The sequence below is a fragment of the Cannabis sativa genome, chromosome 9, assembly GCF_029168945.1.
Source record: "Cannabis sativa cultivar Pink pepper isolate KNU-18-1 chromosome 9, ASM2916894v1, whole genome shotgun sequence".
NCBI classification, from domain to species: Eukaryota; Viridiplantae; Streptophyta; class Magnoliopsida; order Rosales; family Cannabaceae; genus Cannabis; species Cannabis sativa.
Window position 1 is genome coordinate 5,401,391 of NC_083609.1, and position 27,380 is coordinate 5,428,770.

The window sequence follows — 27,380 nt, forward strand, 5'->3', positions numbered from 1 at the left end:
TTTACTTTAACTAACAATTTCTTTTGCATGCAAAGATATTGTTCTATCTTATCTAGAAGTAAATTATGTGACTAGCTATATTGAAAAACAGTATATATATCTCTCTGAAGCTGCCTCATACAGTACGAGATAGTGAGTCAATTTCTTTATTTATTTTATTTTATTTTTTTTTTTGATAAGGAACCAAACTTTATTGAAAGCAAAAAGGAACTACAACAAACTCAAAGCTACCGAAGGGGCAACAACTTTGAGCAGACCCGAAGTGCAGGACTTGGCACATCTCGCCCAACCCGCAACCGCATCAGCCACACCGTTCAAAGACCGAGGGCAATGGGCAAAAACAACAAGATCAAAACACTTACAAACACATCGACAAGATTCAAAAACAGGATAAGTGCCCCAAGCATAAGGCAAACAGTCATTGTTCAAAGCCATGATTGCCACCTTGGAATCCGAAAGGATTTTGATCTTCCTTACACCCTGCTCTCGAGCTACTTTCAACGCTAGCAGAATGGCCAATAATTCCCCTTCAAGAATCCCCGAGACCGTGTGGAACTCAGAAGCCACCCAGGAATCACCCACATTTGGTTCAACCACTTCCACAGCCGCCACACCAGCAGCATCATCAAGAATAGAAGCATCACAGTGAAAGCACTGCATTTCATCCAGGTTCTCCACAACCGGGACATGGAAATAAACTCGATCAGCCACTTCCAGAGGAACATCTCTCAACTCCATCTCCTTAACTCTTTTTCGAATGTCCTTTATCAATCCCGTTAAAGAGAATGTGCTACCTTTAAAAATTACCTTATTCCTCCAATGCCATACCGTTTCACAGAGGCAAGCAGCAAACAATTGAAGGTCCTCATCGCTCACTTGAGACCACCATTCTCCAAAGTCCATAATTGTTTCCCATTGAAAATCTTCCAAACGAATGCCCCATCGACTCTGAAACCAAGCCGCACGAACCACACTGCAGGAACCAAAAAGATGAAGAGCAGATTCTGAAGCCACATGACAGAGGGAACAAGTGTTATCAACCAATCCTAAACGTTGTTTCGAAGGCAGAACATCGGACCATGTTTTCCAAAGAAAAAGCTTTAATCTTTGATGAATCTTAGACCGCCAAAGCTTTTCCCAAACGCGATTAGGATTCTTGAATCTACTGTGTTGACTTAACCAATACCCGCTTTTGACAGTATACACCCCTGACTTTGATCCTTTCCAAAAAATGATGTCTTCACTAGTCTCCAAAGGCCTGATTCGCAAAATGGACATTGCCACTTCTTCATCGAAACTTTCCCTTATCAATTCTTCATTCCACACTCTAGAGCCTTCCATGAAAAGATCCGAGACCCTAATAAAAGCATGTCTTCTAGAGTAATGGAAACTATCTCGAACCTCCTCCATAGATTTCCCAGGGACGCACGGTCTCTCCCAAAGATCTGACTCCCCACCGCCAATCAAAACACCAGCCCCAGCAGTACATATATTTGTAGCCTCTATAATTCCCAGCCAAGCTCTCGAATCACCAGCTCTTTTCTCCACTCTCCAAGCATCCGCAACATGACAATATCTAGCCTCCATCAACTTAACCCAAGCCTTATCCATGCCCGTAAGAACCATCCAACAAAGCTTGGCCAACATAGCCTTATTAATGTCACTAAATCTTCTCAAACCCAAACCACCACAACGCTTGGGTTGGCAAATCTCCTGCCAACTTTTAAAAGCTCTGTATCTATCCTTAGCCGAATTCCCCACCCACCAGAAACGAGCAACAATCCTATCCAACTCTTCACAAAGAGCTTTAGGGACCAAGGCTGTGGACATAAAATACCCCGGAATACTCTGAAGGACCGAGCCAACCAAGGTCGTTCTACCCGCCTGAGACAAATTTTTTGCTCTCCATCCTTCCAACCGAGACATCATTTTCTCTTTAAGAAAATTGAAATCCTTTCTCTTGTTAGCAGAAAAGAAAAAAGGATTATCCAAGTACTTCTCGTCCCTCCGAAGGCAGTTCATACCGATCATGTTCTTCAACTCATCCTTGCACCTTTGAGAGGTATTAGGAGAAAAAACCACTCCACTCTTTTGTTTGTTCACCTTTTGGCCAGACCAATCTTCGTATTGAGAGATACATTGCATAAGAGCATTCGCATTCGAGCCATTCGCCTTACAGAAAAAGATTGCATCATCGGCATAAAATAGGTGTGTAATCGGAGTTGCCATTCGAGACACCTTTACCCCATTCCACTCCCCATTAATCTCAGCTCTAAGGATTAGCTTCGATAAGACCTCGCTACACAGGATGAAAAGAAACGGAGATAGCGGGTCCCCTTGACGAAGGCCCCGTTTAGGATTGAAGGGAGTCAAAGGGGCCCCATTAAGGAGGACCGAATAAGTGACCGAGGTCACACAAGTCATGATGATAGAGCATACATGATCGCTGAATCCATTTGCTTTCCAAACCCGAAGGAGGAAGGTCCATTCCAAGCGGTCATACACTTTACTCATATCAGTTTTTATCGCCATCACCCCATGTTTTCCTTTCTTTCTCTTAAAACTTTGAAGAACCTCTTGAGCCATGATAGAACATTCCGCTATCCATCTACCCGGGACGAAAGCAGACTGGAAAGGGGAGACTAATCTGTCAATAACTTTTTTCAATCTGTCCGTTAGGATACGAGAGATGATTTTATAGCAGAAATTACATAGGCTAATAGGCCGAAATTGATCAAATCGAGAGGCATTAGTAATCTTAGGAATCAAACACAAAAAGGTATGATTAAAGTTAGGACAAACCGATTGGTCTTCAAAAAAACCTTGCACCATCTTACAGACTTCAGAGGTAATCTTTCATTCTTCCTACCCCTGACTTCAAAATTCCAAGTAGATTCCACAACCTTCTCGCATTCCGAACTCGACGTCCACACTTCAAGGAAGCGGAAAGGATAATTCAGTTTTCTCTACTCGCCTCTATCCATCAAAAGAATTGGAGAGTGATCCGATCCAAGGATAGGAAGATTTATAACTTTAGCATTAGGAAAGTTAATGCACCATGAGGAATCAACTAAGCCCCTATCAAGGCGCTTCCGAACATTTTTGATCCCTTTTCTCGCATTCTGCCAGGTACATCGAACCCCTTGGAAACCCAGATCAACACCCCCCGTATCATCCAAGAAATTACACAAGAAAGTCCCCTCACGGGGCAAGAATTTCCTACCCCCCCTCTTCTCGGATTCATCCAAAATGACATTAAGATCACCTATCACCACCCATGGCTCCCCGCAGTCTGCAACCGTGTCCGTCAACCACTTCCAAAACTCCTCCTTTTTCTCCACATAGGGAGTTCCATAGATACAGAACAAAGGCCACTTCGGTAGACCGTGCATCTCCGGAATGATAACATGGAACCCCGTTTCAAAAATATGCTGAACCTCAATCAAACCCGCCTGTCTCCAAGCAAGACAAAAGCCCCCCCCAATTCCCACAGAAGGAATACCAATCACATTTAAAAAACCCAACCGATTCATAAAAGCATACATATCATCAAGACCAACCTTTGTTTCAGCAAGAAAGACAGCTTCCGCATCCGTATCATGGATTAAACCCCGAAGGGTTCTCTCCGTCGTGGGCCTACGAATCCCACGAAAATTCCAGGATAGACACCTCATGATGATGGTGGGGGCATGCTTGAGGCCGCCTCCTCGCCCTTGCCAAAATTTTGAACCGAATGAGTTTCACTAACGATACCCTCTTGTAACACCACCTCCAAATTACCCGAAAATTGAGCCAGTTGAGTTCCATCGCCATTAATCTCTCCATACTGATTCTCTGCATTTCGTCTTCCTCGTCGAGTCTTGACCCCCGATCCTATGTTTGAAGTCGTAGCCCCCGAATTAGACTTCCAAGCACTTCTTCTTGAGCTTTTCCTGGTACGACTACCCGAATTATCATGAGCACCCATATTGAACTTCTTCATTTCCACAGGTTCTGCTTGTGAGAGGCTCTCTCCATCGTTCTTCTCCTCCGAAACAGGGCAAGCTGGTAACTGGAAATTGGTAACAGCGGGATAGGGGTGATACCATGTATGGGGCTTTCTTTTCTTGGTTCCCAATAAATGAATTATCATCATTGATAAATCTGGGGGGTTGCAAATAAGAGAGGGTTGGGCCTTGTACATATCAGTAGCATCCGGTCCATAAAGTTGAAAGAACATCTTTTGGGCTTCAAGATCGTCATTGGGCCATCTAATTGGGGTGGGCTCTGGAAAGTCATGAGGCCTTTGGGATCTACATAACCACGAGTGGGGTATATCCAAAGTTTGGGCAATAGTAGGCCCAATATCCAGAATCGAATCACTATCTTCATGCCCTAACGAAAAGTCTGGAGTAGGAATATTCAAATAATTAGGCCCAACTTCATTAGTAACCATTTCCAGTTGCCTATTGCCCACGTTTTCCACATTTCGCACAAGCGTATCAGGTTGCAACGAAATACCATCTGTCACCTTTGCAATATCTTTTCCCGTACACTGCAGATCAGCCATGGGGATAGTGGACGTGCCACCATGAACATCTTTACGTTTTTGCCCACTCCCCTTGTCCTTTGTACCAACGGTCCCCTTCTTCGTCACCATCTGAGATTCTGACGTAGCCCCACTCACCCTTTGGCCTGAAACCTCCACTGAGTCAATTTCTTTAAGAGAATTCATTTTTCTCATCCATTTCATTCGCCACTTTTAAATCATAACTTGCATATTATACTAAGCTACTATAATTTACCTCATTATATAAAATCTAAGAGTTCCCTTACTCATGACCTTAGTAATAAAGAATGAAAGCTAGAACAATTAATTAATTATAGTAGTTTGGATGTACCTATATTTGTACAAATGCGTAGAAGACTTGTAGTAGAAGAGAAGTTATCAAAATTGACTCCAAGAGATGTTCTATTATCATCTACATAGGAAATATCGATGTTGTTTCTCATCAGACAAGTCATAATACTACATGTCATATAGTGGAAGGGTTTTAAGGAACTCAACTTGTTATAATTTGGATAATATAATCAACTTATTGATTGGTGACACTAGTGACAATAAACTATTGTCCTTTAAACAAAAAATGGTAAAATCTGATAAGGAACAAATACATAAAATGGATTTCATGTATTCCAATTCCATTATATGGATTCTTGCAGTAGCACTGAGTGACTTTAGAGCCATTAGATGCTAGCAAATCTTTAGGGCCAGTAGTACATCTAAGTGACTCTTTACGGTCTCTAAGGCCAATGCCTATTCGACCATCGTAAAATTGGATAGAATAGGTATCGGTGGAAAAATGTTGGGAAAATTTTCCCGACAGTGAAAAACTGTTGGCAAACTATTATTGGCAATGATTTTGCACAGTCGGCTATATCAAAACTTTTGAGTTTCATAGCAAAGGTTTTTTTTTTGACATTGCGTAGAGAAAAAATGTAAATTTTATGCCCACATTATTCCAGGTGATACTCAGGCCTTTGTAGAAGACTGTGATCAACACAATCGAATGATGAGAAGATTCAGGTTCAGATCTTGATAATGCTCTGCTACAGACAAGAATCAAGGGCTAGATATCCGAACGGAAGGAGACAATACATTATGTTGGAACCACTGTAAGGATCTACTAATCCATTTATGTGTTGCTTTATTGTTTTAGGAAATTCTTTATTAGAATGTTATTAGAATTAATCCAGCATACGTGAGTGGTAAATAAGATTCTCGTAAAAGATTTTTCAACACAAGGTTTGGGGTTCGGGTCAAGGTTTAGGTCCAGGTCGAGATATATCGGGGTTTGGGGTCTAAGGTCTGGGCTCTGGGGTATGGGTTCGAGGTCCTAGTTTGGCTCGAGCTCTGAGGTACAGGTTTGGGTCAGGGTTAGGGTCGGGATCACGATTGGGTCTGAGGTTCGGGTCTAGGGTCTAGGGTCGAAGTTGATTCCTACTTCAAGCAATTTGATTAAATGGGAAGACAGTTTCTCATTTTGTATTTGTAACATAATTTTTTATTAAATCACACATCACAGTATACCAGGTATGGGTGTACATGAACTTTTATAAACCACCCAACTTGAATAACCTCTCCGAACCAAACTAAGATAACACGACAAAAAATAAAAATTGGAGGAAAATATAACCCACCCAATCTTTATATTGAACAGGTTAAAAATAATGTCAACTCGAACTAATCTGGCCAACTCAATGAAGAGAGTTTTATATATATACATGTGTGTTTTAATTATATATTTAATATATAATTTACATACATATTTAATATATATATATATAAGTTCAAACTAGTATGTTTTTTATTCGTAGATTTAAACTTTGAATTCGAATTACTCTCATTATCACAATTAATTAAAATATAACAATTGAATTTGAAGACACTACAAGAAAAAGGGCTTTTGCTGACGCATTTTATGAACTATGCCGATAAAAGTTAACTTTTGTCGGCGGTTCATTAACCTCCCTGGCAAAAGGTGGCAAAATTATCCCCTATTTCACTTTGGGAAACTTCTATACCAGCGAGTTATTTTGTTGGCATAAGTGACCTATGCCAGCGAAATAAAGTAATTTCACTGGTAAAAAGTGGACGGTAAACCAACTGCCAAAAGGAGGTAAGTTTTGGCGATTTGATTTCACTTTTGTAAGCAAAAGTTAATAAATATTTTTCACCTTTTCCGTGCGAGTAAATGCGCTGGCAAAAATTGTGAAATTTTTAGCAATTTAATTCATGCGCAGTAAAAACGTGCACAAAAAATTAGGTGAAAAAGTTTTTCCGGCAAGGTTAAGCTCGCTGGCAAAATATTTTGCATTAAATAAAATGTTGCATTTCAGTTTTAGTTTAGGTTAAAACTTTTGCCGGCGAGCCTAACTTTACCAGCAAAAGTTAAATCAACAAAATTCGAACCAAAGCTCCTTTTTCCCCATTTCTTTCTCTCTTTTCTTCTTCATCATCTTTTTCTTTCTCTTATTCTCCACCAAAACCTGGGCATCCCTACCACTATCATCATCTCCACCATCCCCGATCATCCCCACCACCATCATAATTTTTAGCTCTTATTTTGTTTAATTTTAAAAACTAATCTTACATTTTAGTTTTTAAATTAATATTTATCACAAAAATAATAACTTTAAAATTCTAACATAGTTAAAAATATAATATAATAATAACAAAAATAATAATATTAAATAAAATAAAAAAATAATATAACACTAAATTATAAAACTAAAAAAAATAACATAAATAAAAATAAATATTAAGTAAAATAATAATTTAATAGTAAAATATTAAATTCATTGTTAAAAAAAATTATAATAAATATTTTATTTTACTAAATTATTTTAATATTTTAAATTCTTACTAGCAAGCATGATAAATCATAAAGTAGATATTTTAGGTTATTAATATAAATAATATAAAATGTGACATCTTTTAAGTAAAATATATTAATTTTATAAAAAAAAAAAAAAAATTATGTGATATTTTGTGTGAATTATTAGAGTTGTACACCAAAAATAAAAGTTTTTCACTAAATTTGTATAGATTTTGTACCAGATTGTTGTGTCCATCAGTCTTTATGCATCTTGTATATGGTATTTAGTTTCATATATTATCAATGTACTCTCTAATATTTATATAGTCATTTGAGTTTGCATTTGAAGTTTCTGCATGCCAAAGAGACAATTTCTAAATTCACCAATAGTAATTTAACTAGATAATGCCATGATATTTAATTGGTTAATTTCTTTTCAGGCATATAAATAAATTAACAACTAAATCAAAATATTATGTATATATTAATATAACCTCAATAAACATTCTATATTAAGTTGACTGCTGAATCTAATCATCAGAGATTTTGTAGTTAAATTTGTGGCCAAGACAGAAAGTTTCAATGAGAAGAAATAGGCTAAAATCACTAACTTTAGCCAAAAAAGATTAAACCAACTCAATGATCAATATGTTCCGTAGAGTTAAAACACCTCCGAAATTAGCATTATAGTAACAATATCTTTACCCAAAACAAGGGATTATATGTATAAGATTTTAATTGAGTCACAAAAAGAGGTCACCCTCAAATTATTTGGATATATATTTTTATTTTATTACTTTACTTTTTTTAATAAACGCGCTAGCCTCCTAGCTAGGGAGGCTTTTTAATTCTGGTAATGAAGAAATGATTATAGGAACTAAAAATTAAGAACTCTTTTCAATTTAGTTTATATCCATATATATATATATAATTATTAATAATGTCTAGATTAAAAATTTGCCATACCATTATCAGTCTGATCATATCTTTTTGTCTTTATGCTGTGATCAATTGTGAGGCCAAAAAACCACTATTGCCTCCAAGTCGTGATACGTTAAGGGGTACCAGATTGGGCAGTAAAGCTGTTCCTGGTGAGAAAATATTTAATGTCAAGAACTTTGGAGCCATCCCAAATGGAAGAAAAGATAATACACAGGTAAGGAAATGTATATATTTGTTTTGTTTGATCAGAAACTTATTCCAAGAATGATTGAAATAGCATTATTGTAACTCTCTATTAGATATTGTTGTTAGAAAATGTTATCTTTCATTGTAATGATTTCTTAGAGGTGTCATTCCACTATTTGGAAGATGGGCATATAAGATTTAGTAGCCTAGCTACCCTCCTTGTCTTAATCAAAGACAATATCCTTGGCAGTCTTTTTTCCTCTTGAGATTTCTAGTAAGGGCAAAAATTTTATTAAAAAAAATATCATAACATGTTATAAGAAAAATATGTAACTGATAAGGGCCGGCTAAAACTAGCATGTCTAGCTAGCACATTGTCATACTTTTTTTTTTTTTTTTTTTTTTTTTTGTAGGGTAACCGATACAAAGTTAAAATAACAAAGCGTAACAAAGGATTACACAAGAGAGGAGAATTTTCTTCCATCTATAATAGTTTATTGTCTATCCTAAGAGCATGCAGAGATACCCTAGGAGAGCTAGACAATAAAACCATAATATCAGAAAAGAAAACCTCAAAACTGAGAGTTGTCACTTCCGAACCACTAGTAAAACACCTGCAAAATAAAGAGAAATTAATTAATACATAATAAATATTTAATAAAAAAATGAAATTTTCCTTATAAATAAAATAAAATAAAATATGAAATTTTATATAAATAGTCACATAGAATTCTCTGACGTAGATACTTATCTATTTTCATCTCCATTCCAGACGGTGATTACACTTACAAGATTAAAACTAGCCATACTGGCCTTACAAAACCAAAAACTAGCCATACTAGCCTTACAAAACAAAAATAGCCATACTGGCCTTACAAAACCAAAACTAACCACATTGGCCGTACAAAGAAAACTAGCCACATTGGCCATACAAAAAAACTAGCCACATTGGCCTTACAAAAACAATAAAAACAAACCATTTACAAAACTAGATATATTGTCATACTTGTATTAAGTAATTATTAGATTAATTAGGAGTTTTACTCTTGAACTAAAACATTTACCAAATCATACCCCTTAAACTTTCAAGACCGTTAAAAATCCTTTTAAACTATTAACATTGTTAGATTTAATGACTTTTTTCTAATTTTAGTAAGGAAAGTCTAACATAGATGAAAGATGAGGGGACTTGATTTGTTACAATTCAAAGTTTATGGGGCATGAATTGGTAGATATATATCAAAGTTTAGGAAACATGATTTAGTACATGGACAATCACACAAAATTAGTAAAATTAAATGAAATTAGAGAAATGTCTTTAAATCCAACAATCACAATAGTTTAAGAGAATTTTCAACCGCTAAAAAAATTCAAAGGACTTAATTTGATACATGTCAAACAGAATGCAAAAATTCTAATTAGTCTAATTATTATAATAAGGTGTAGTAATCCTCTAAGACTATATAGCAATTCCTAATAAAATTTATTTGGATAAGAAGTAAGAAGTTTATAATGAAAAATATAATGCAGGCTTTCATGAAAACATGGGTTGCAGCATGCCACTTCAAAGGAAGAGCCAGAGTTCTCATCCCACCAGGGGTTTATGCTCTAGGACCACTCATATTTGCAGGGCCATGCATTGGTCCAAGCCCTATAATTGTTCAAGTTTCAGGCACATTAAAAGGTGATACAGATATTTCCCTCTATGAAGAACCTGCATGGTTTCAATTCGAAAACATCGACGGATTAATCGTCACCGGTGGTGGCGCTTTCGATGGCCAAGGTGAATCTGCTTGGAAATATAACGACTGCAAAAACAACAATGACTGTGTTCAACTCCCCTCTGTAAGAGAAAATATTATTAATTTCTAGTTTTTGTTTTCTTCTTGTTATGAATATATTGAATTAATTAAATAATAATAATGCAGAACATAAAGTTGAATAAAGTGTCAAATGCTATCTTGAGAGGGTTTACATCAGCAGATAGCAAAGGGGTTCACATATTCATAACAAATTCTCAGAACATTAGGCTAAAGAGGCTTCATATAGTTGCCCCAGGTGATAGCCCAAATACTGATGGAGTTCATATTAGTACCTCAATCAATGTCAAAGTAAGCAAAACTATCATTGCTACTGGTGATGATTGCATTGGTATGATCAAGGGCTCCACCGATGTTGCCATCAACAAAGTTACTTGTGGCCCTGGACATGGCATTAGGTAATTCTACCTTAAAATATAGCTTTGAATGCTTCACTCTAAAAATTTCATTTAAGAAAAGTGAATTTTAGTATAAAATTTGACTATTTTTTTTTAATGGTGAGACATGCAGCATTGGTAGCCTGGGAAAATATGAGAATGAGGAAGATGTTAGAGGAATTACAGTAAAGAACACCACATTTTTGAAAACAGATAATGGAATTAGAATCAAGACATGGCCAGGTTCAACTCCAAGTTTAGCAACTGGTATGATTTTCCAAGACCTAGTTATGGATAATGTAAGAAACCCCATCATCATCGACCAAGGATATTGTCCAAGTGGTTGCAAGAAACAGGTATACACTTAGATTAATTATTAATTAATTAATTAATTAATCCTAATAAATTATGTGTTAATAATATTTTAATTTTGTTTTGTTTGTGAAGCCATCTCGAGTAAAGATTAGTAACATTCAATACATAAACATAAGAGGAACTTCGAGCTCAGAAGTGGGTGTGAATTTGATGTGTAGCCCACAATATCAGTGTGAGAATATTCACCTATTCAACATCAATTTGAAACATATAGGAAATGGACCCATCACTGCCACGTGTGCCAATGCAAGAGTCAGCACTTTTGGTGGCTTACAAAGCCCACGTGTAACTTGTCATAATTAGTTGCATTGATATTATTAATTAATTCATTAAGCAATTAATTATATAAGATGAATTTAATTCCTCCTCCTGATGACCCCTCCTGATGATGATCTACATATAAATATATATGTTATTCAACTACTTACTAATATTTGAGATTGATTTGATTGTGTATAATGTACAAGGGTGAAAATGATGAGGATTTTTGTTCTAAATGAAAAATTGGATCCATAATAATTCATCTATACTAACTAGATGTTTATTATTAAGTATCAGTTATATTAAATACTATAACAATTGTGACAATAATGTTTCATTATAGTTATTAACTTTAAATATGTGGAACTCCACACTTAATTTTCTAACAGTAATATGACACTTTATGTAATTTTGAACACCATGGGTGCCTCTAGTATTTCTCTAAAATGCACATATAACATAAATAAAAATTAATTACCAATTTACAAAAATAATAATAGAAAAAAAATTGAACTAGTTAATTTAATTTGTAACATAAAATATTTATTTGGTGGTAAAATAAATATTAAGTTAATAATTTGTTAGAGTTCACTCCTTGTTAGATCAAGTATATATTAAGTTTGATTAAAATGATACATGTCACCATATTGGCCTAGTTTTAATTAAAATGTTTATTATATATAACAATTAAAATATGTTTATGATAGTTGGGATGACTTAATTAGTTGCTAAAATTTAAAAAGAAAAGTTATATTTTTTAAGCTTAAAATGAGGAAAGAATTAGTAAAGTAATTAAATTAAATATAAAAAATTTAAAAATTATAGCATTTATTTTTCTTAATTTTAGTTTTTAGACTAGAAATTATTCTTTTAAAAAAAATAGAAATAACGTATATAACATATAAGATTTTTTTCACTTAAGTAATTTTTAAATATATTTTTTATGGCATATTTTAATTATTATATATTAGTTAAAATTAAATGTTATAAAACTACCATAAAATAATATTGAAGAACATGTCGTTTGATGCAGCCGGTTCAAGTTTAACGACAAATAGTACTCTTTTGGTACTGTTTAACTAAACGACAACTTTCTACCAAAAAAAATAAACGACAACTATTCTTTTTAATAAAACATTAAACGACAACTATTTCTCATTTCACGTTTCAGAACGAGACTCAACTCAACTCAGCTTCCAAGCATCAACAATGGCGTACTCCGCCGCCAGGCGTAGCTTAGGGTCCATCCTCACTAGGACGTATTCTCCCTTTTATTCTACCTCACTCTCGCTTCGCAATCGCTTTGCTTTGGCGCTTCTCAACCAACAATCCCAACTCATCCCCGACTCAGTCAAAATGCCGCTCCGGTTCAAGACTTCCGGCTCTGGATACTCGCCGCTGAACGACCCTTCTCCAAACTGGACCAACCGCCCGCCTAAAGAAACCATTCTTCTCGATGGCTGTGACTACGAGCACTGGCTTGTTGTAATGGAGTTCGCCAACGACCCCAAACCCTCCGAAGATGAAATGGTCAATTCTTTCGTCAAAACCCTTGCTTCGGTTCTGGGAAGGTAGTACGCTAACTCTATTGTTAATCATTGAAATTCGAGGACAAATAAGAGAGTATTTAAATGGATTTATTTTTGTATGTTTCAGTGAGGAGGAGGCAATGAAGAAGATTTACTCTGTTTCCACTTCTACGTATACTGGTTTTGGTGCTTTGATTTCAGAGGAGTTTTCCATCAAGCTTAAAGGTATATTAATATTACTACATTGCTTTTGTAATTTTTGTTGTTATTAATGGCTTCATTTAACCATTTATGTTTAAGAGATGTTATTCTGTTGATAAGATTTTGAGTTTATGGTGTTCTGTGCTTTGATCTTATTTTTATCATTTTCATTGAATGTATTGGTTATCTTGGTCTTTCATGTTATATGATGATTTAAAGCTTTGCAATATACTCTTTTCTAGAATTTGTCTGATCTGTTATTTTGGTTGGATAGCACAACCTGGTGTTCTTTGGGTTTTACCGGATTCATATCTTGACGTTCCCAACAAAGATTATGGAGGTGAGTTTGTCAATGAATTTAAGTTTTTGGAGTTTATAATATTTTTTGGGGCTAGTCTTTTCTGTAAGTACTGATTTTTCTTTTCCGCTGAATTTAGGAGATTTGTTCATTGATGGGAAAGTCATACCTAGACCACAGTTCAGGTTCACTGATAGACAACAGCAACCATCTCGGAACAGGCCTCGAGTGAGGAATGATAGGCGTAGAACAGGGTGAAAGGAGAGACTCAAAACAAAACTCTGATGAGTTGAAATACACTCCAACTCCTTTTGACCACTTTTATGGAATCAACAATAGCTTGAAATATTCTTATGTGGCTGGAAAACAAATACAGCAGTTTCGTGATCAAGATTATCATGCTTTACTGTACATGGGGCATTCTTCCTTGGCTGAAAACATGTGTTATTTAAAGGGTTCAACCATTACAAACTATGTTAGAACATGAGCAAAAAACAAATTATGCAGTACACTCTGTAATTGAAGAAAATGGAGTTGGACTGTGCATCAACAGTTGCTCAGGGTGACGCTCGAGGTTGACTTGGTAGGTCTTCTACACGAAATAAGTAAATGTCTTACAAATAATTTTTGAGATTTTCAACAAATATTTTAGTAGTTAAGATATTGAATTATGAACTTTACTTCTTAGATCTTTGTTTAAAATTCTCTTAACTATGTAAGATGAACTTAAACATGCTATCTGCTTTTGTTCAAGTTAATAGAGGTGAATATTTGCAAGTAATGGTGCTTCTTCTTCTCTTATTTATTTGTGAAATTTTACTTCTTTTTGCTTTCAACTGTAGAATTGGAATAACCTTAAACTATCAAGACTCCTCTCCTATCAATTTTTTGCCTTTCATCATCTTTGAATGATTTCATTCATATGCTCGGAGTGGTGTAGCGGGATAAGATTTCTAGTGTTGAAAATGATGGTTTGTTACTTTAAACTTTATGGTGTTTTCAACATTGGCTAAAATTATACTAATTTCATAAGTGCTTGGTCTGCTCAAATCTGCTAATTTCACCTACCTGTGCTGAACAGAGTCTAGAGCTGATGAAGAGTATAATGCTTCTTTCTGCAACTTTGCTTGATGTTTGTTTTGAATGAAATCTTGCAGAATACTTTCTTATCTGTCTACATGGACATAATGGAATAGTTTGATTTGATATATGATCTATTATGTGACAGAGCTAGGAGTATATGGTTTAGTTTACCAGTCATCTCTATCTTCTGAGTAAGCTGTCTGTGCCAATCAGTTTTCTGTTAAGGCTTACAGTTCCAGACATGTTAGTGTTGATAAAAGATACCATTTTTGAAAAAAAGAAAGATGTTTAACTCTCTGGCTTTTCTAGATATCAAACAGCTCCTATTTTTATAAAATGTTTGCCATTGTGGACAGGATTTGGATTTTTGAGCTTTTTTTAATCATGTTTGAAATTAGAACAAGCTTTACCCTATGTTTGGTATAGTGGAAAAATAGAAGGAAAGAAAAGTGGAGAGAATATAAAAATTAGTGTGTTTGGTATGAGAGGGAAATTGGTGAAAGAGAAAAATGTCCTGAAGAGAAAATGAAAGATAACAATTATACATATGTAAATTTATTAAATTACTCTCACTAATAATTTTTAAAATTAAAATTATATAAATAAGGTAGTAATTTTCATATAAGAACACTTTCTATCCTTGTTTACCAAACAATGTAAAAGAAAAATATTATTTTTTTCTTCCAAATTTTTCTATGGTTCTTACCAAACATAGTATTAATGGAGTAACTAGGACTAGACTGGTTAGAATAATTGGCTTAATTGCATGAATGATTTATAGGTTATAATGAGATATTATGCTAAAACTAGTACCTTCTTAAAAAGAATATTTTGGAAACGTTTAAATATTAAATGTGTCGGATATATTATCTATTAATATAAAAATTAATTATTTGTTTGTATTAAAATGGTTTTTTTTAGGGTATTAAAAATTAAAAATGATGAACATTTAAAAATTAAAAATGTGTCGGAATTGGCTTAGTGGCTCGTGACCACCATGGCTTTCTAGTTCAAGGCCGAATGGATCTTTTCGAGGGGAATGCTACACCCGAATTGGCTGAAGCTATCGGAGTACGTGAAGCTTTGAGTTGGACCAAAGAAAATGCATGGCAAAGAGTGGTCATTGAAACTAACTGCCTAGTGGTTATTCAAGCACTGCGAAGCTCTATTCAAATGATCTCTCCTTTTGGTCAAGTTACTTCTATTTGTAAGCAACTCATTATTGATTTGCCTTTTGTCTCCGTGTTGTTTGTGAAACGATCAGCTAATGTGGTAGCTCATAACTTTGCAAGAGCTTCCATATTATTTCCTGGTCGTCGTTTCGGTATGGAATTTATTCCTACCGATTTGTTACCTTGTTTGGTAACTGATTTTGTTGGTTAATAATAATATCACATCTTCCATTCAAAAAATAAAAAAAAGATTTAATGAAATTTCCTGAAATTTTTGAGAGAAGTAATACTAACTAGTTGTTTTCTTATCTTAGAAAGAAAATTTTATTGCGCTTTCAAAATTGTTTTAACCTGTTTTGTAAATAACTTTTGTTAAACTTAATTAATAAAATATGATTCAGTCACATGCACATCTCAATTTTTATTTTTATTTTTATTTTTATTTTTATTTTGAACACATCTCAATTTTTATTTAATATCAAAATAGCTCTTTTCTTTTTGGAAAAATAATTATCAAAATAGAGGTCTAACTAACTAAAAAATACTATCTTTCTCAAGTGGTAATTTTAGGTGATGACCAATGAGCAAAGGTTAAGAGCATACATGCAAATAACACATATTTCAATTTTTTATTAATAATAATAATAATACATGTAGAACATATAATACTTAAAATTGAGAATCAACTAGATAAAAATATGAATGAAAATTATAGTATCACATTCAACTAAAATACCAATAATTTTTTTTATGTAAAGTAAGTACAAATATTTAATTTTTATAATAATTAAGCCCAGAGCAAATTTTTGAAAATCTTCCAATAAAGATTGAATAATGACAATTCTGTTATTCAATCTAGGATAAAAAAATATCACCAAACGACCAACCATAACAATAACAATAGTAACAAACAATTGCACTATAAACTATAATACTAATAAAAATTTAATAATCCTCAAGATCTGCACATGGATAAGGATATTCATGTTACTAGCACAAACGTATTTTTTGAGTCAATTGAGATTCTTCTAATGTCAATAAAAAAAAAAAACTAAAATCTCCTACTATAAATAAACAAAATCATATTACCATAACAGTAACAAGGTAGTGTAGTAACATTATTATTGAAAATAAAATTAAACATAACACTAAGATTAACAACAACGAATATCTAATTCTGAGTCAATGAGCAACTCAAATCTCCGAGGCACTCTAAAGCCACAAAACCTAATCCAAAGACCACCATGCGGACTCAACAACCACCCCACCAGCCTATCCCTACAACCACCGTGAAAATTGAATTACGAACCCCAGATCCAACACTAATCCGAGTCTCTCAAACAACTCCAAAATCTCAAACCTAGAAGTCAAAGCCAGCCAAACCAAAACCCTTGGCAGCTGACCAAAAAAAAAAAGTATGACAGTCGTCAGCGACACATGCAGCACCAAAACCTCGAGTAACCCCATAGTCATATAAGAAAGAAGACAGAAAAGAAAAGAACACTTAAGCAGATGAAAAGCAACAACCTCAACAAAATCGAAAAAATTGTAGGAATCAACAAGATTCGACTAGAATCACACTCTAAGGTCGAGAAACAGCCGGCAAGTCTTGATCAGACATAAAAGTCAAACCACTGTTAAGAATTTATGGAAACTTACTAATAATAACAGTAATAATTAACAAGGGGCATGGAGTGAAATTCGTAGCAAAATTACATCTAAATCATAGGCAAAATTATATTAAATTATGAAAAGTTAAAAAAAAAGTTTACGTGGTGGGACTCAAAAAGAAATTTAAATTAGAGGCAAAATTATATGAAATTTGAAAGAAAAAAAGAAATTAAATGATACCAAAAAAAAAAAGAAAACAAAAAAAAAAGCATTCATTTCCATTGAAGATGGTGAGTGCCTTTCCGCGTCAATCAGGCACTACCAACCAATAATTATATTCTCTCTTCTTCTTCACCATTACTACCCTCCTCTCCGCCATACCCATTTCTGCTCCATCTCCAGGTACGTTCTTTGATCTTATATACTTGATCTCCTTTCTCTTACATTAGATCCCATTCACAGACTCACTTTATTTTCCTCTCTTTTCTTCAATTTGATTTGAATTGAATTGCATCTGCAGAAAAATAAAGAGAAGCAATGAATTCGAATTACGGAAAGAACTTTGATTTCGATCTGGGGTTGGGATCATCAAGACCCAAATCCCTTAACGACAAGAAGAACAACAACAATCCTTCGTATTCTTCTTCTTCTTCGTCTTATTCTTCGTATTCTTCTGCCCAACCGAAACCAGCATGGCAACCCAACAAGCCCTCGTGGACACACCAGCCATCGCCGGCTCAGGTGACCCGACCTGGATTGCCTAACGGACCCACATCCATGGTGGGCGATATACTTGGAAAGAGTTGGACTTCGTCCACCCCTTCGACTGGTTCTTCGTCTGTGGCAGGTATTGGGATTGTAGATAAAAACCCTAATTTGTTTGGGGATTTGGTTGGTTCTGCTTTGGGTCAGGGCAAGAGTAGTAATAGTACCAATGTTCCTTTGAAGAATTCAACACCGGTATCTAACAAGAACACATTTTCAATGGGAAATGTGGCTGATTCGCTTCCGAAAACTAATCCTGGTCCGGTGAAAACTGGTTTGAATTGGGGAGCTTCAGGGAATATTAGTAGCAATGCCAATGCTAATAATAACAATCGAACTCAAAATCTCGGCGGTGGAGGCTTTGGTGTTGGTATTGGTGGTGGTGGTGGTGGTGGTGGAATGAACTCAAAAGACCCATTTGGTTCTTTGCTTAACTTTGCTCCAAAACCATCTGCTGATCTCAATTCGAAGAAGACCAACAATGCGAAGGTTAATAATAATAATAATACTAATGATGATATTTTTGGGAATTTCCAGAATGCTACTACTAAACCAGAATCAAATCCAAATACCAACAACACTTTTCAGACTGGTTTGAATATGGATGATTTTGTTAAGCTTCCAACTCAGAATTCCACGCAATCACCTGTTAGTGATCCTCTTGACATGTTATTTCCCACGACCAAGGTTAATTTAACTGAAAGCTTCAATCAATCAACTTCAAATGGATCCGGACAGCAAACATCGGAGATGGATAGTTGGGGATTCGAACCCCATTTCGAAGGAGATGATGGTGGTACCACCACTGAACTTGATGGACTTCCGCCGCCTCCTTCTGGTGTAAACTCGTCCATGGCGAAGAATAAAGGAATGGATAACTACAAGCAAGGACAGTATGCTGATGCCATCAAATGGCTTTCTTGGGCTGTCATTCTTCTTGAAAAAGCAGGTGACAACAATGCTACTTTCGCGGAGGTCTTATCGAGCAGAGCTTCATGTTACAAAGAAGTTGGGGAGTATAAGAAAGCTGTGGCAGACTGTACAAAGGTAATTTGATTTTGTTCTTTGTAGCTCTTAATAATTCTTGTGTTTCTAATTTCTTTCTTTTGTGTGTGTATGGTGCTTTTCCTGTAATCTGAATATGAAATGTATTTTCATGTGATCATACAAAACTTATAGATTTTCCACTTGATTGATTTGATTCTGGTATTTATTAAGGTGGATCGAATTACTTATGGATTAGCAGGACACTGACTTTGTCAAAACATGAAAGTTGCTCATATGTATCATATCATAGCTACTTGTATGTAGACTCGGTACTCCAATTTATAAACATGAGTGGCTATTTTCATGTTAACTGACTGTTTTTTTTAACTATCTTGAAATTTGAATCTTTTATTCTGGGACAGGACAAGATTCATTAGATGACATTATATTTTGACTTCCTTGTAAGAACGAGTGAGATTATAACATATATTTGAATTTTATGTAGGTGTTGGAACAAGATGGTGCAAATGTATCTGTTCTTGTACAGCGTGCTCTCTTATATGAAAGCATGGAAAAATACAGACTTGGGGCAGAAGATCTGAGGGCTGTTCTTAAGATTGATCCTAGTAACAGGGTTGCAAGAAGCACTGTTCACCGCTTGACCAAGTTAGCAGACTAGAGATTTTTCTTCATTATTCTTTCCAAACTTCATTTCATTATGTTTAGTGTTATTACTATCTCGAATTTATACCATTTTCCATGTTACTACCCCCAAAAAAAAATATGGGGAAAATATAAATTTCTTGGTTGAATACCTGGACAATTTTTTTTCATTCTTTTTTATACTCTTTGGTCTTATGGATGTATTTTTTTTGTATGATGATGTACTTTAGTTATTTCTTTGATGTGAGTGGTAATTGTTTGTGCTTACACTAAATTGTTAGTTTCTTTTTTACCCTCTTTTTTTGTCCGTGTGATTATCACTGTTGTTATTTGTTGTCCACCTCATAAGAAAGCTCCCAATTTAATCCATGACGAACTATTTATTTAAGAGTAAATATTATTTTGGACCTTTTTGCAAAAGTTACTAATTGAATTTTTTGTTTTGTTAAATGACAAATAGATCTTATATTTTTTAAAATGGTAAAAATAGGACCTTGAGTTTAATTATTAATAATTTTATTTTTTAATATAACCAATTGTAAAACAATTTATATTATGAACATATATAGAAAATGTAATTAGTTTTGTCATGATTATTATTAAGTTTTATTTTGATAAAAAATCAATTCGGGTCTTATTTATACAATTTTAGAAAATACAAAAATTATTAATTGAATTTTTTGTTTTGTTAAATAACAAAATAGATCTTATATTTTTTAAAATAGTAAAAATAGGGCATTGAGCTCAATTATTAATAATTTAATTTTTTAATATAACTAATTTTAAAACAATTTATAATATGAACATATATAGAAAATGTAATTAGTTTTATCATAATTATTATTAAGGTTTATTTTAATAAAAAATCAGTTTTCTTATTTATACAATTTTAAAAAATATATGGTCTATTTTATAATTTAACAAAATAGAGAGTTAAATTGATAATTTTTGAAAAACACGTATCTAAAATGGTATTAATTACCCTTTATTTATTTATTTTGAACAAAATAATCTTCGTTAAGAATAGATAACAACACAAAATAAGTACAACTAACACTGCATTCGCCACGCCTTCCAGAACCCGAGCCTTTGTTGCCACCAGTCGATCAGCGCCATCACTAGCTACAAAACTATAACCAAACTTCCTATTCTCTTCGATCAGCCTTTGATGCCTACAATGAGTTTTGTTCATAGCTCACTTTCGTCACCCTCACGTGATGGTCTCAACGACAGAATATGCCCACGACTTGAGCTTTCAACTATTGATAAAGACTTTCACATTTTCACACCAATCGCAAACTAAATGCAGGGCCGGCCTTGCTAAAAAAAAAAAAAAGGGCTATTTACAAAAATATGGGAAAATAAAGATAAGTTTTGATATATATGGCATAAAAACTTAATTACACTAAATATGACATTTTTTTAAAAAAACTTACAAATATGGGAAAAAGTCTTGAGGAATGCCATAAAAAACTTTAAATTTGTGTTTTTTTTTATTTATTTTTTATTTTTTTAAAAAAATAAAATACTAAAATAAATAAAAAATGATCTCAACTATAGATATTATTTTTTTTTTACAGAAATTAAACTTGTTTTTTTTTTTTTATTTAACTACTATTTTTTTTTCTTTGTTTTTTTGTTAAAAACTAATTATTTCATTAAAAGCAGCAGAAAAAAAAAAAAACCAGTTTCATCAACATCATCCTGAAGAAAAAACAATATAAAAAATTATAATCTGAAGATAATATAAACTTTAAAAATCAGTTTCATCAACATTGAAAGAAACTATTAATTTCATTAAAAGAATAAAAAAAATAGTTTCATTATGTTATTAGAATTTTTTTTCAAGTTACTTTTTTATTATTTTGTTTCTAGGTTGGAAACTTACACTTATATTTTGTTATTAAATTATTGGTAGGCATTATGTGTTGTTTTGATTATATTTGTGATTAGTATTTTTTTTTTTTTTTGTATATTTGTGTGTGTGTATGTTTTTATTTGATTGTCTGATGAAACTGGTTTCAATTAACTTTATTATTAACATTTGTATTTTGTTATGATTTTTTATAACGTCAAAACTGGTTTCACATGTCGAAACTGGTTTAACAGGTTTTAACTGTTCTGTAATGGGGTTGCTCAATTTTTATGATATTATTATATATTTTTTTAGTTTGTATAAAACCAGTTTTATTATTGTATGATATTTGAGCAACAATTTTTAATTTATTTTAATTAATCAGTTTCTGACACACATATTATTTTATTATTTTCATAACTGGTTTTTTTAAGTAACTAGTTTTTATAACTATTTTTTTTTATTGTTGTTCATAATTGCGTTTTATTCATTTTTTATTAATTTATTTCAAGAAACTGGTTTTTATTTGTTTGTTTTTATTTTAGTTGTTTTACTAACTGGTTTCTCACATTCCACTGTTTTTTTTTTTGTTATTCTTTTATGGTTTTTATTGCACTTTTGTCTCTTTAATTTTCTTTGTTTATTTTTTTTTCTCTTTGATTTTAATTTATGATTCTCTTTGTTATACTTGTTGCATATTGTATGTTTAAATTAACTTTAATTTTTGAGCAAGCAAATAAAAAATTAAATGTCAAAATAAAGAATGAAGTTAGAAGTTTGATTATTAGGTATTGATATAAAATTTATATGTTCGAAACTGGTTTTTAAATTTAGTATCGTTAATTTGTAAGAGTTTAGTTATTAGGCATTGTGTATTTTTTATTATGTTATTGATGAAACTATTTTTTTTTTGTCTCTTTTAATGAAACAATTCGTTTCTTTTAATATTGATGAAACTGGTTTTTAAAGTTAGTATCGTCTTTAGATTGTAATTTTTTTCATTATCTTGTTGATGAAACTATTTTTTGTATTCTTTAAATGAAATTATTAGTTTCTTTCAATGTTGATGAAACTAGTTTTTAAAGTTTAGATTCTTTTTAGATTATGATTTTTTATATTGTTTTTTTTTTTTCAGGATGATGTTGATGAAACTGGTTTTTTTTCTGTTGTTTTTAATGAAATAATTAGTTTTTAACAAAAAAAAAAAACAAATAGTAGTTTAAATAAAAAACAAGTTTAATTTTTGTAAAAAAAAATGAAATATAAAAATGTACACTTATTATATATATTAAGAGAAAAAAATTAGGTTGAGAAAAAAAATTAAAAAAAAGAGAGAGAGACACAAGCAGAAATTAAAAAAAAAAAATAGAGAGAGATAAGCGAAAGAAAGAAAAAAAAAAGTAGGACTTAAAAGTTGAAAAGAAAAAAGAGAGCCAAAATTGACTAAAAAATATATAAAAAAGACAAAAAAATTAATAAAAGTATAAAAGTAAAATGTTCTTGTCAAATTAAAAATGTAATGTTTGAAAAAAAAAAATGTAGTATTTGGTGTAAATTTTTCAAATAAAAAGAAACCCTAAAATGTAAGTGTAAAATAAATTAAAAAATAAATAAAACTAATTAAGCTAAAAACAAAAACATAAAATATGGGATTGGATAATAAGTTTATAAAAATATGGCATATCAAATACCATAAAAAATCTTAAATGTGAAAAAATGTCATAGAAGAGTGGCAAACCTAAAAATGCCATATTTTTCTAACTTTATTATGAAATCCCATATTTCATGTAATTTTCACAAAAAAAAAATGCAGGGCCGGCCCTAGGCATAAGCGGGCTAGGCCCGTGTCTAGGGCCCACACTTTCCAGGGGCCCAAAATAAAAAAATAAAAAAAAATTGTTAGGCTTTTATTTAAGTAAAATTTAATTTATTGAGGTGAATTGCATAATGTTCAAGTTCATGGGTTCAAATCCCATAACACTCATCTTTTGATATTTTTTTTAATATAATTTTGAAGGCCCCAAATTTTAATTCATCTTGAGCCCATATATTTTTAGGGCCGGCCCTGACTAAATGGACCAATAAATCAGCACCACTCTACACATATCATCCATAACTAAAAACTAATAACTTCTCAATCCAACTTTGAGAAGAAATAAACTTCCTCCCCACCACATTCCCAACAATTCGACTCACGCAACCTTCTTCAACCTCATTTGCATGCATGTTAGAAGACACTTGGACAAAGCACGCTTAAATCATTCGTCCTAGGAGGAACCTTAAGCTGCAAAAACTTTGGACAAAACGATTTCTCCAAAGGGAACCATGAGTCTATAGTAATACTAACAGAAGATAATAACAAGTGACAAAACATTTTATCTTTTAACACTTAAAATTATTCGAAATTTTCTTAAATTTTACATGTAATATTAAATAATTACAAAAAGCCCACTAGGGTAAAAAAGAAAATACAATTTCAATCTTTGAAATCTTATTTTCATTCTACACCTTTTTGTCATGCCCTTTTTCCCTCTCTCAAACATACCCTTCTCCTTTTCATTTTCTCTGATATATTTTCTCTTTTTCATTATTTTCCTCTCAGCCAAACATAACCCCAAACCAAACCCAAAGTAACTCAAGTGTCAGCTGGTACGACTTTTTTCGTTTAACAAAAAACTATAGTCTTATAAATTAATAACTCATCAATTTTGCAACCCACTCACTATATATTATATAATAGAAAAATAGGGGAAATGGCCATGAAATGTGTGCATATATATCATATCCTAATAAAAATAAAAACAAAAACAAAGAAAACGATGACAATGTGAGTGAGGGAATAGGAACGATTGAGGTAAAGGTCAGAGAAAGCTGAGGCAACAGTATGGAGGAGTTGTTGTTTGTTTCTCGGGAAAATGCCATTTGAGGAATTGGGCAGCAAAAACAGAAAGCCTTTCCCTCCTTATCTGCTTCCCAAAAGCCAGCTCGCTCTCTCTTCATTGCCCTATGGCATGTAGTGTGTGACGAAATATAACATATAAATTCCTTCCTACATAATTTAATATCTCCAAAATTTGTCCTGCTTTTTCAAACATTTTTGGCTTTAATTTCTCCTAAAAAAATAGAAAAACAACAATTTTAGCTTGCTTCTGTATTATTTTTAATAATATAAAAAAATAAATGATACTAACTATTTTTTTTCTTCTTAAAAAATACTAACTATCCTATGGTTTTCAGAAGCACTTCAGCTTTATTAGAATATCATTAAAATATCATTAGAATATCATTAAAATACTAACTATTACATATTAAAATATTTTCTTATAACAATATTCGTTATAATTACAATATCATTTATGTAAATTATTTTTGAATAAAAATTATAAGATCTATTAATTAATAAATTCGTTCAAAATAATAGAACGCACTTTAGAGAAACAGTCGTCCAACTGAAGCACACGACCTGTAGAAAAACAAGAGTCTCTTGCCAAGCAATGAGCCAACTTATTTGCAGATCGTTTTACAAAACACAAATTGTGAAGGCATAAAATACCGCTCTAAATCGCTTGGACACACACCAAGCTATCTATTTCCAACATGACTCTATCCCACGAATGAGTTGCAATCCAACTCAATGCTTCTTTAATGCCTATTATCTCAGCAATTTTGGGTTGAACACATCCGATCTTCTCCTTCTTGAATGCTTCTACTATAGCAGCATGATGATTCTGAGCTACACAACCCATGCCAAAAGACAAGACTCGAACCAGAAAAAACTAAAAGAAAAAGACTAAAAAATCATGTCAAAAGACAAGACTAAAGAACCATGCCAAAAGACAAAACTAATGAAAAAACTAAATTATTGGTAAAGGTTCAAAAAGTAAAATATAAACACTAAAGTAAATATGCTTTTATTAGGATTAGAACTCACAACCTCCTTTATATGCATGAAATAACTTTATCATTATACCAAAGCTTATTTTATGTTCATAGATATCACTTTTATTTATAAATATATGTTGTAACTAACTAAAATGGATATATATTTTTTTTCCCTATTGTTTTTTCAAGGGAGCGACTACCCCACCTCGCCTCTATGTGGGTCCGCCCATGCCGAAAGTCATCCGATCCAATTACAACCGAGCAATCCAACAGAATCGGATATCTATTCATAATTAGATCAGATCGGATGTAAAACCAATCGAAATGCATCAATTGTTGGATAGGACATCTGATTCAATGATAGCCGACCAAATTGATCCAATTATTATCCAATGGTCATCAAATTATATTTATATATTTTAAAATACATTTATAATTTTATATATTTAATATATTTTATTTAAAAATATATATTGATTTAATATACATTTAACACATGATATTAAAAAAAACTTTAGATCTAAAATATTAATTTTTATCTTTCTAAACGATAATAAAATCGTCAATGCGTATGGAATAAATTTAACTTTTTAGTGATTTTATTATGAGATTATCAGAATTAAGTTGGACTAAACTAATGTTTATTATGTATGTTAGATTATTAAGTTTTAAATTATGTTTTTTTATACATATATTTTTTATTTTAATGAAATCAACTTAAATAGTAGCTAAAATAGATTGCATGGATCCAATCAGATCTAATAGAAAACCACTCAATACATTTAATGGTTAGAATCGATCCAATCCAATACATCTATTGGATCGGATTAGATGACTCGATTGGATTAGATCGAATGATAAAATTTAATATCTAATAAATAATTAGATTAGATCAATTGGATCTAAATTTATTAGATGTGATCCAATAAACCCCTACAAAAATGATATATCTAAAGTCATACACATCTATATTTTAATGAAAAGTCATATATATTTTATTCTTTTTTTTTTCTACTTATTCTTGATCATGTCTAGAATTACTGTGAACGAAAAAGATGGAGATTAAAGTAACTTCTTTTTCCCCTAAAAATGGTGAAAAAATGAAGGGTAAATACTATTTTGGACCCTGTGTTTTGCAAAAGTTATTAATTGGATCATATGTTTTGTTAAATGACAAAATAGACCAAGTATTTTTCAAAATAGTACAAATAGGACCCTGAGCTTAATTTTTGACAATTTTTTTTTAATATAAACAACCTGAAAATACAAACCGATACTGAAAATGTAAACAGTTTTGTATAACACCTTTAGATCGGATAATTATTAAATTTTATTTTGACAAAAAAATGTTCAGAGCTTTAATTTTACCATTTTAAAAAATACAGAGTCTATTTTGTCATATAACAAAATAAAATCAATCAGTAATTTTTATTAAATACAGAGTCCAAAATAATATTTATTGAAAAATTAACACTAAATTATAGTAAAATAGACAGCAATGACGACAATTGACAAGCGCTGCTTTATAATGAATCAACTGTGCCGCCACGCGGCAAAAGTAACAGTCCGTCGCTAGTCCAACCAATCAAACACAGCCACGTCATTTGTAACCTCAACTACTTGCCCACCTACTGGCCCCATATCTCTCCTCAACTTCTCATATCGTACGGTTACTTTAGCTAATTAGCCACCTCCAACATAGTCCATTCTGTACACCCACGCATCCTTCCACAGTCCCCTCCCAAATCAACTTTTTTTCTTTATTATTATTTATTATTTATATATAATAAATAGGATTTTTACGCCCACAATCATCATATATATGTAGGATTTTGTGTCTTAAATTATTGTTTTTTTAAAAAAAAAAATCACTTTAAACTATAAAAATAATTATCTTCAAAAAAAATTATAAAAGTAATTATAATATTTATCTTTGCATCTCTTTTTGAGATAATCTATAGATGTTACCACAGACTACGGGATATGAATAAAGTAGAAGAGTTTATTTAAATAAG

At 32.4% G+C, this 27,380-nt stretch overlaps 5 protein-coding genes across 7 annotated transcripts; 3 read left to right on the forward strand and 2 right to left on the reverse strand.

Moving 5' to 3' along the window:
- Window positions 1–210: 210 nt before the first annotated feature.
- On the reverse strand, window positions 211–2,832 carry LOC133031188 (uncharacterized). The gene has a single exon (XM_061104626.1). It carries the CDS (start codon window positions 2,830–2,832, stop codon window positions 211–213), a length of 2,622 nt encoding a protein of 873 aa, XP_060960609.1.
- A 134-nt stretch (window positions 2,833–2,966) lies between these two features.
- On the reverse strand, window positions 2,967–3,674 carry LOC133031189 (uncharacterized). The gene has a single exon (XM_061104627.1). The coding sequence runs from the start codon at window positions 3,672–3,674 to the stop codon at window positions 2,967–2,969; it is 708 nt and encodes a 235-aa protein (XP_060960610.1).
- A 4,205-nt stretch (window positions 3,675–7,879) lies between these two features.
- On the forward strand, window positions 7,880–11,581 carry LOC115723504 (exopolygalacturonase-like). The gene is made up of 5 exons (XM_030653000.2): window positions 7,880–8,514; window positions 10,017–10,331; window positions 10,415–10,704; window positions 10,817–11,039; window positions 11,131–11,581. Exons 1-5 carry the CDS (start codon window positions 8,299–8,301, stop codon window positions 11,359–11,361), a joined length of 1,275 nt encoding a protein of 424 aa, XP_030508860.2. The 5' UTR covers window positions 7,880–8,298; the 3' UTR covers window positions 11,362–11,581.
- An 885-nt stretch (window positions 11,582–12,466) lies between these two features.
- On the forward strand, window positions 12,467–15,501 carry LOC115721907 (multiple organellar RNA editing factor 3, mitochondrial). Of its 3 annotated transcripts, none has more exons than XR_004012715.2 (5): window positions 12,467–12,890; window positions 12,976–13,073; window positions 13,324–13,389; window positions 13,487–13,930; window positions 15,413–15,501. XR_004012715.2 is itself a non-coding variant. In XM_030651010.2 (4 exons), exons 1-4 carry the CDS (start codon window positions 12,529–12,531, stop codon window positions 13,603–13,605), a joined length of 645 nt encoding a protein of 214 aa, XP_030506870.2. In that variant the 5' UTR covers window positions 12,467–12,528; the 3' UTR covers window positions 13,606–14,128. The 3 variants fall into 3 exon arrangements, 1 of the variants encoding a protein (XP_030506870.2); XR_004012714.2 differs by lacking the exon at window positions 15,413–15,501 and adding an exon at window positions 14,190–14,634; XM_030651010.2 differs by lacking the exon at window positions 15,413–15,501 and having other exon boundaries at window positions 13,487–14,128.
- A 1,763-nt stretch (window positions 15,502–17,264) lies between these two features.
- Window positions 17,265–19,902, forward strand: LOC115722525 (uncharacterized). Its single transcript, XM_030651757.2, has 3 exons — window positions 17,265–17,615; window positions 17,734–19,025; window positions 19,471–19,902. The coding sequence occupies exons 2-3, from the start codon at window positions 17,751–17,753 to the stop codon at window positions 19,642–19,644; spliced, it is 1,449 nt and encodes a 482-aa protein (XP_030507617.2). The 5' UTR covers window positions 17,265–17,615; window positions 17,734–17,750; the 3' UTR covers window positions 19,645–19,902.
- Window positions 19,903–27,380: the final 7,478 nt, after the last annotated feature.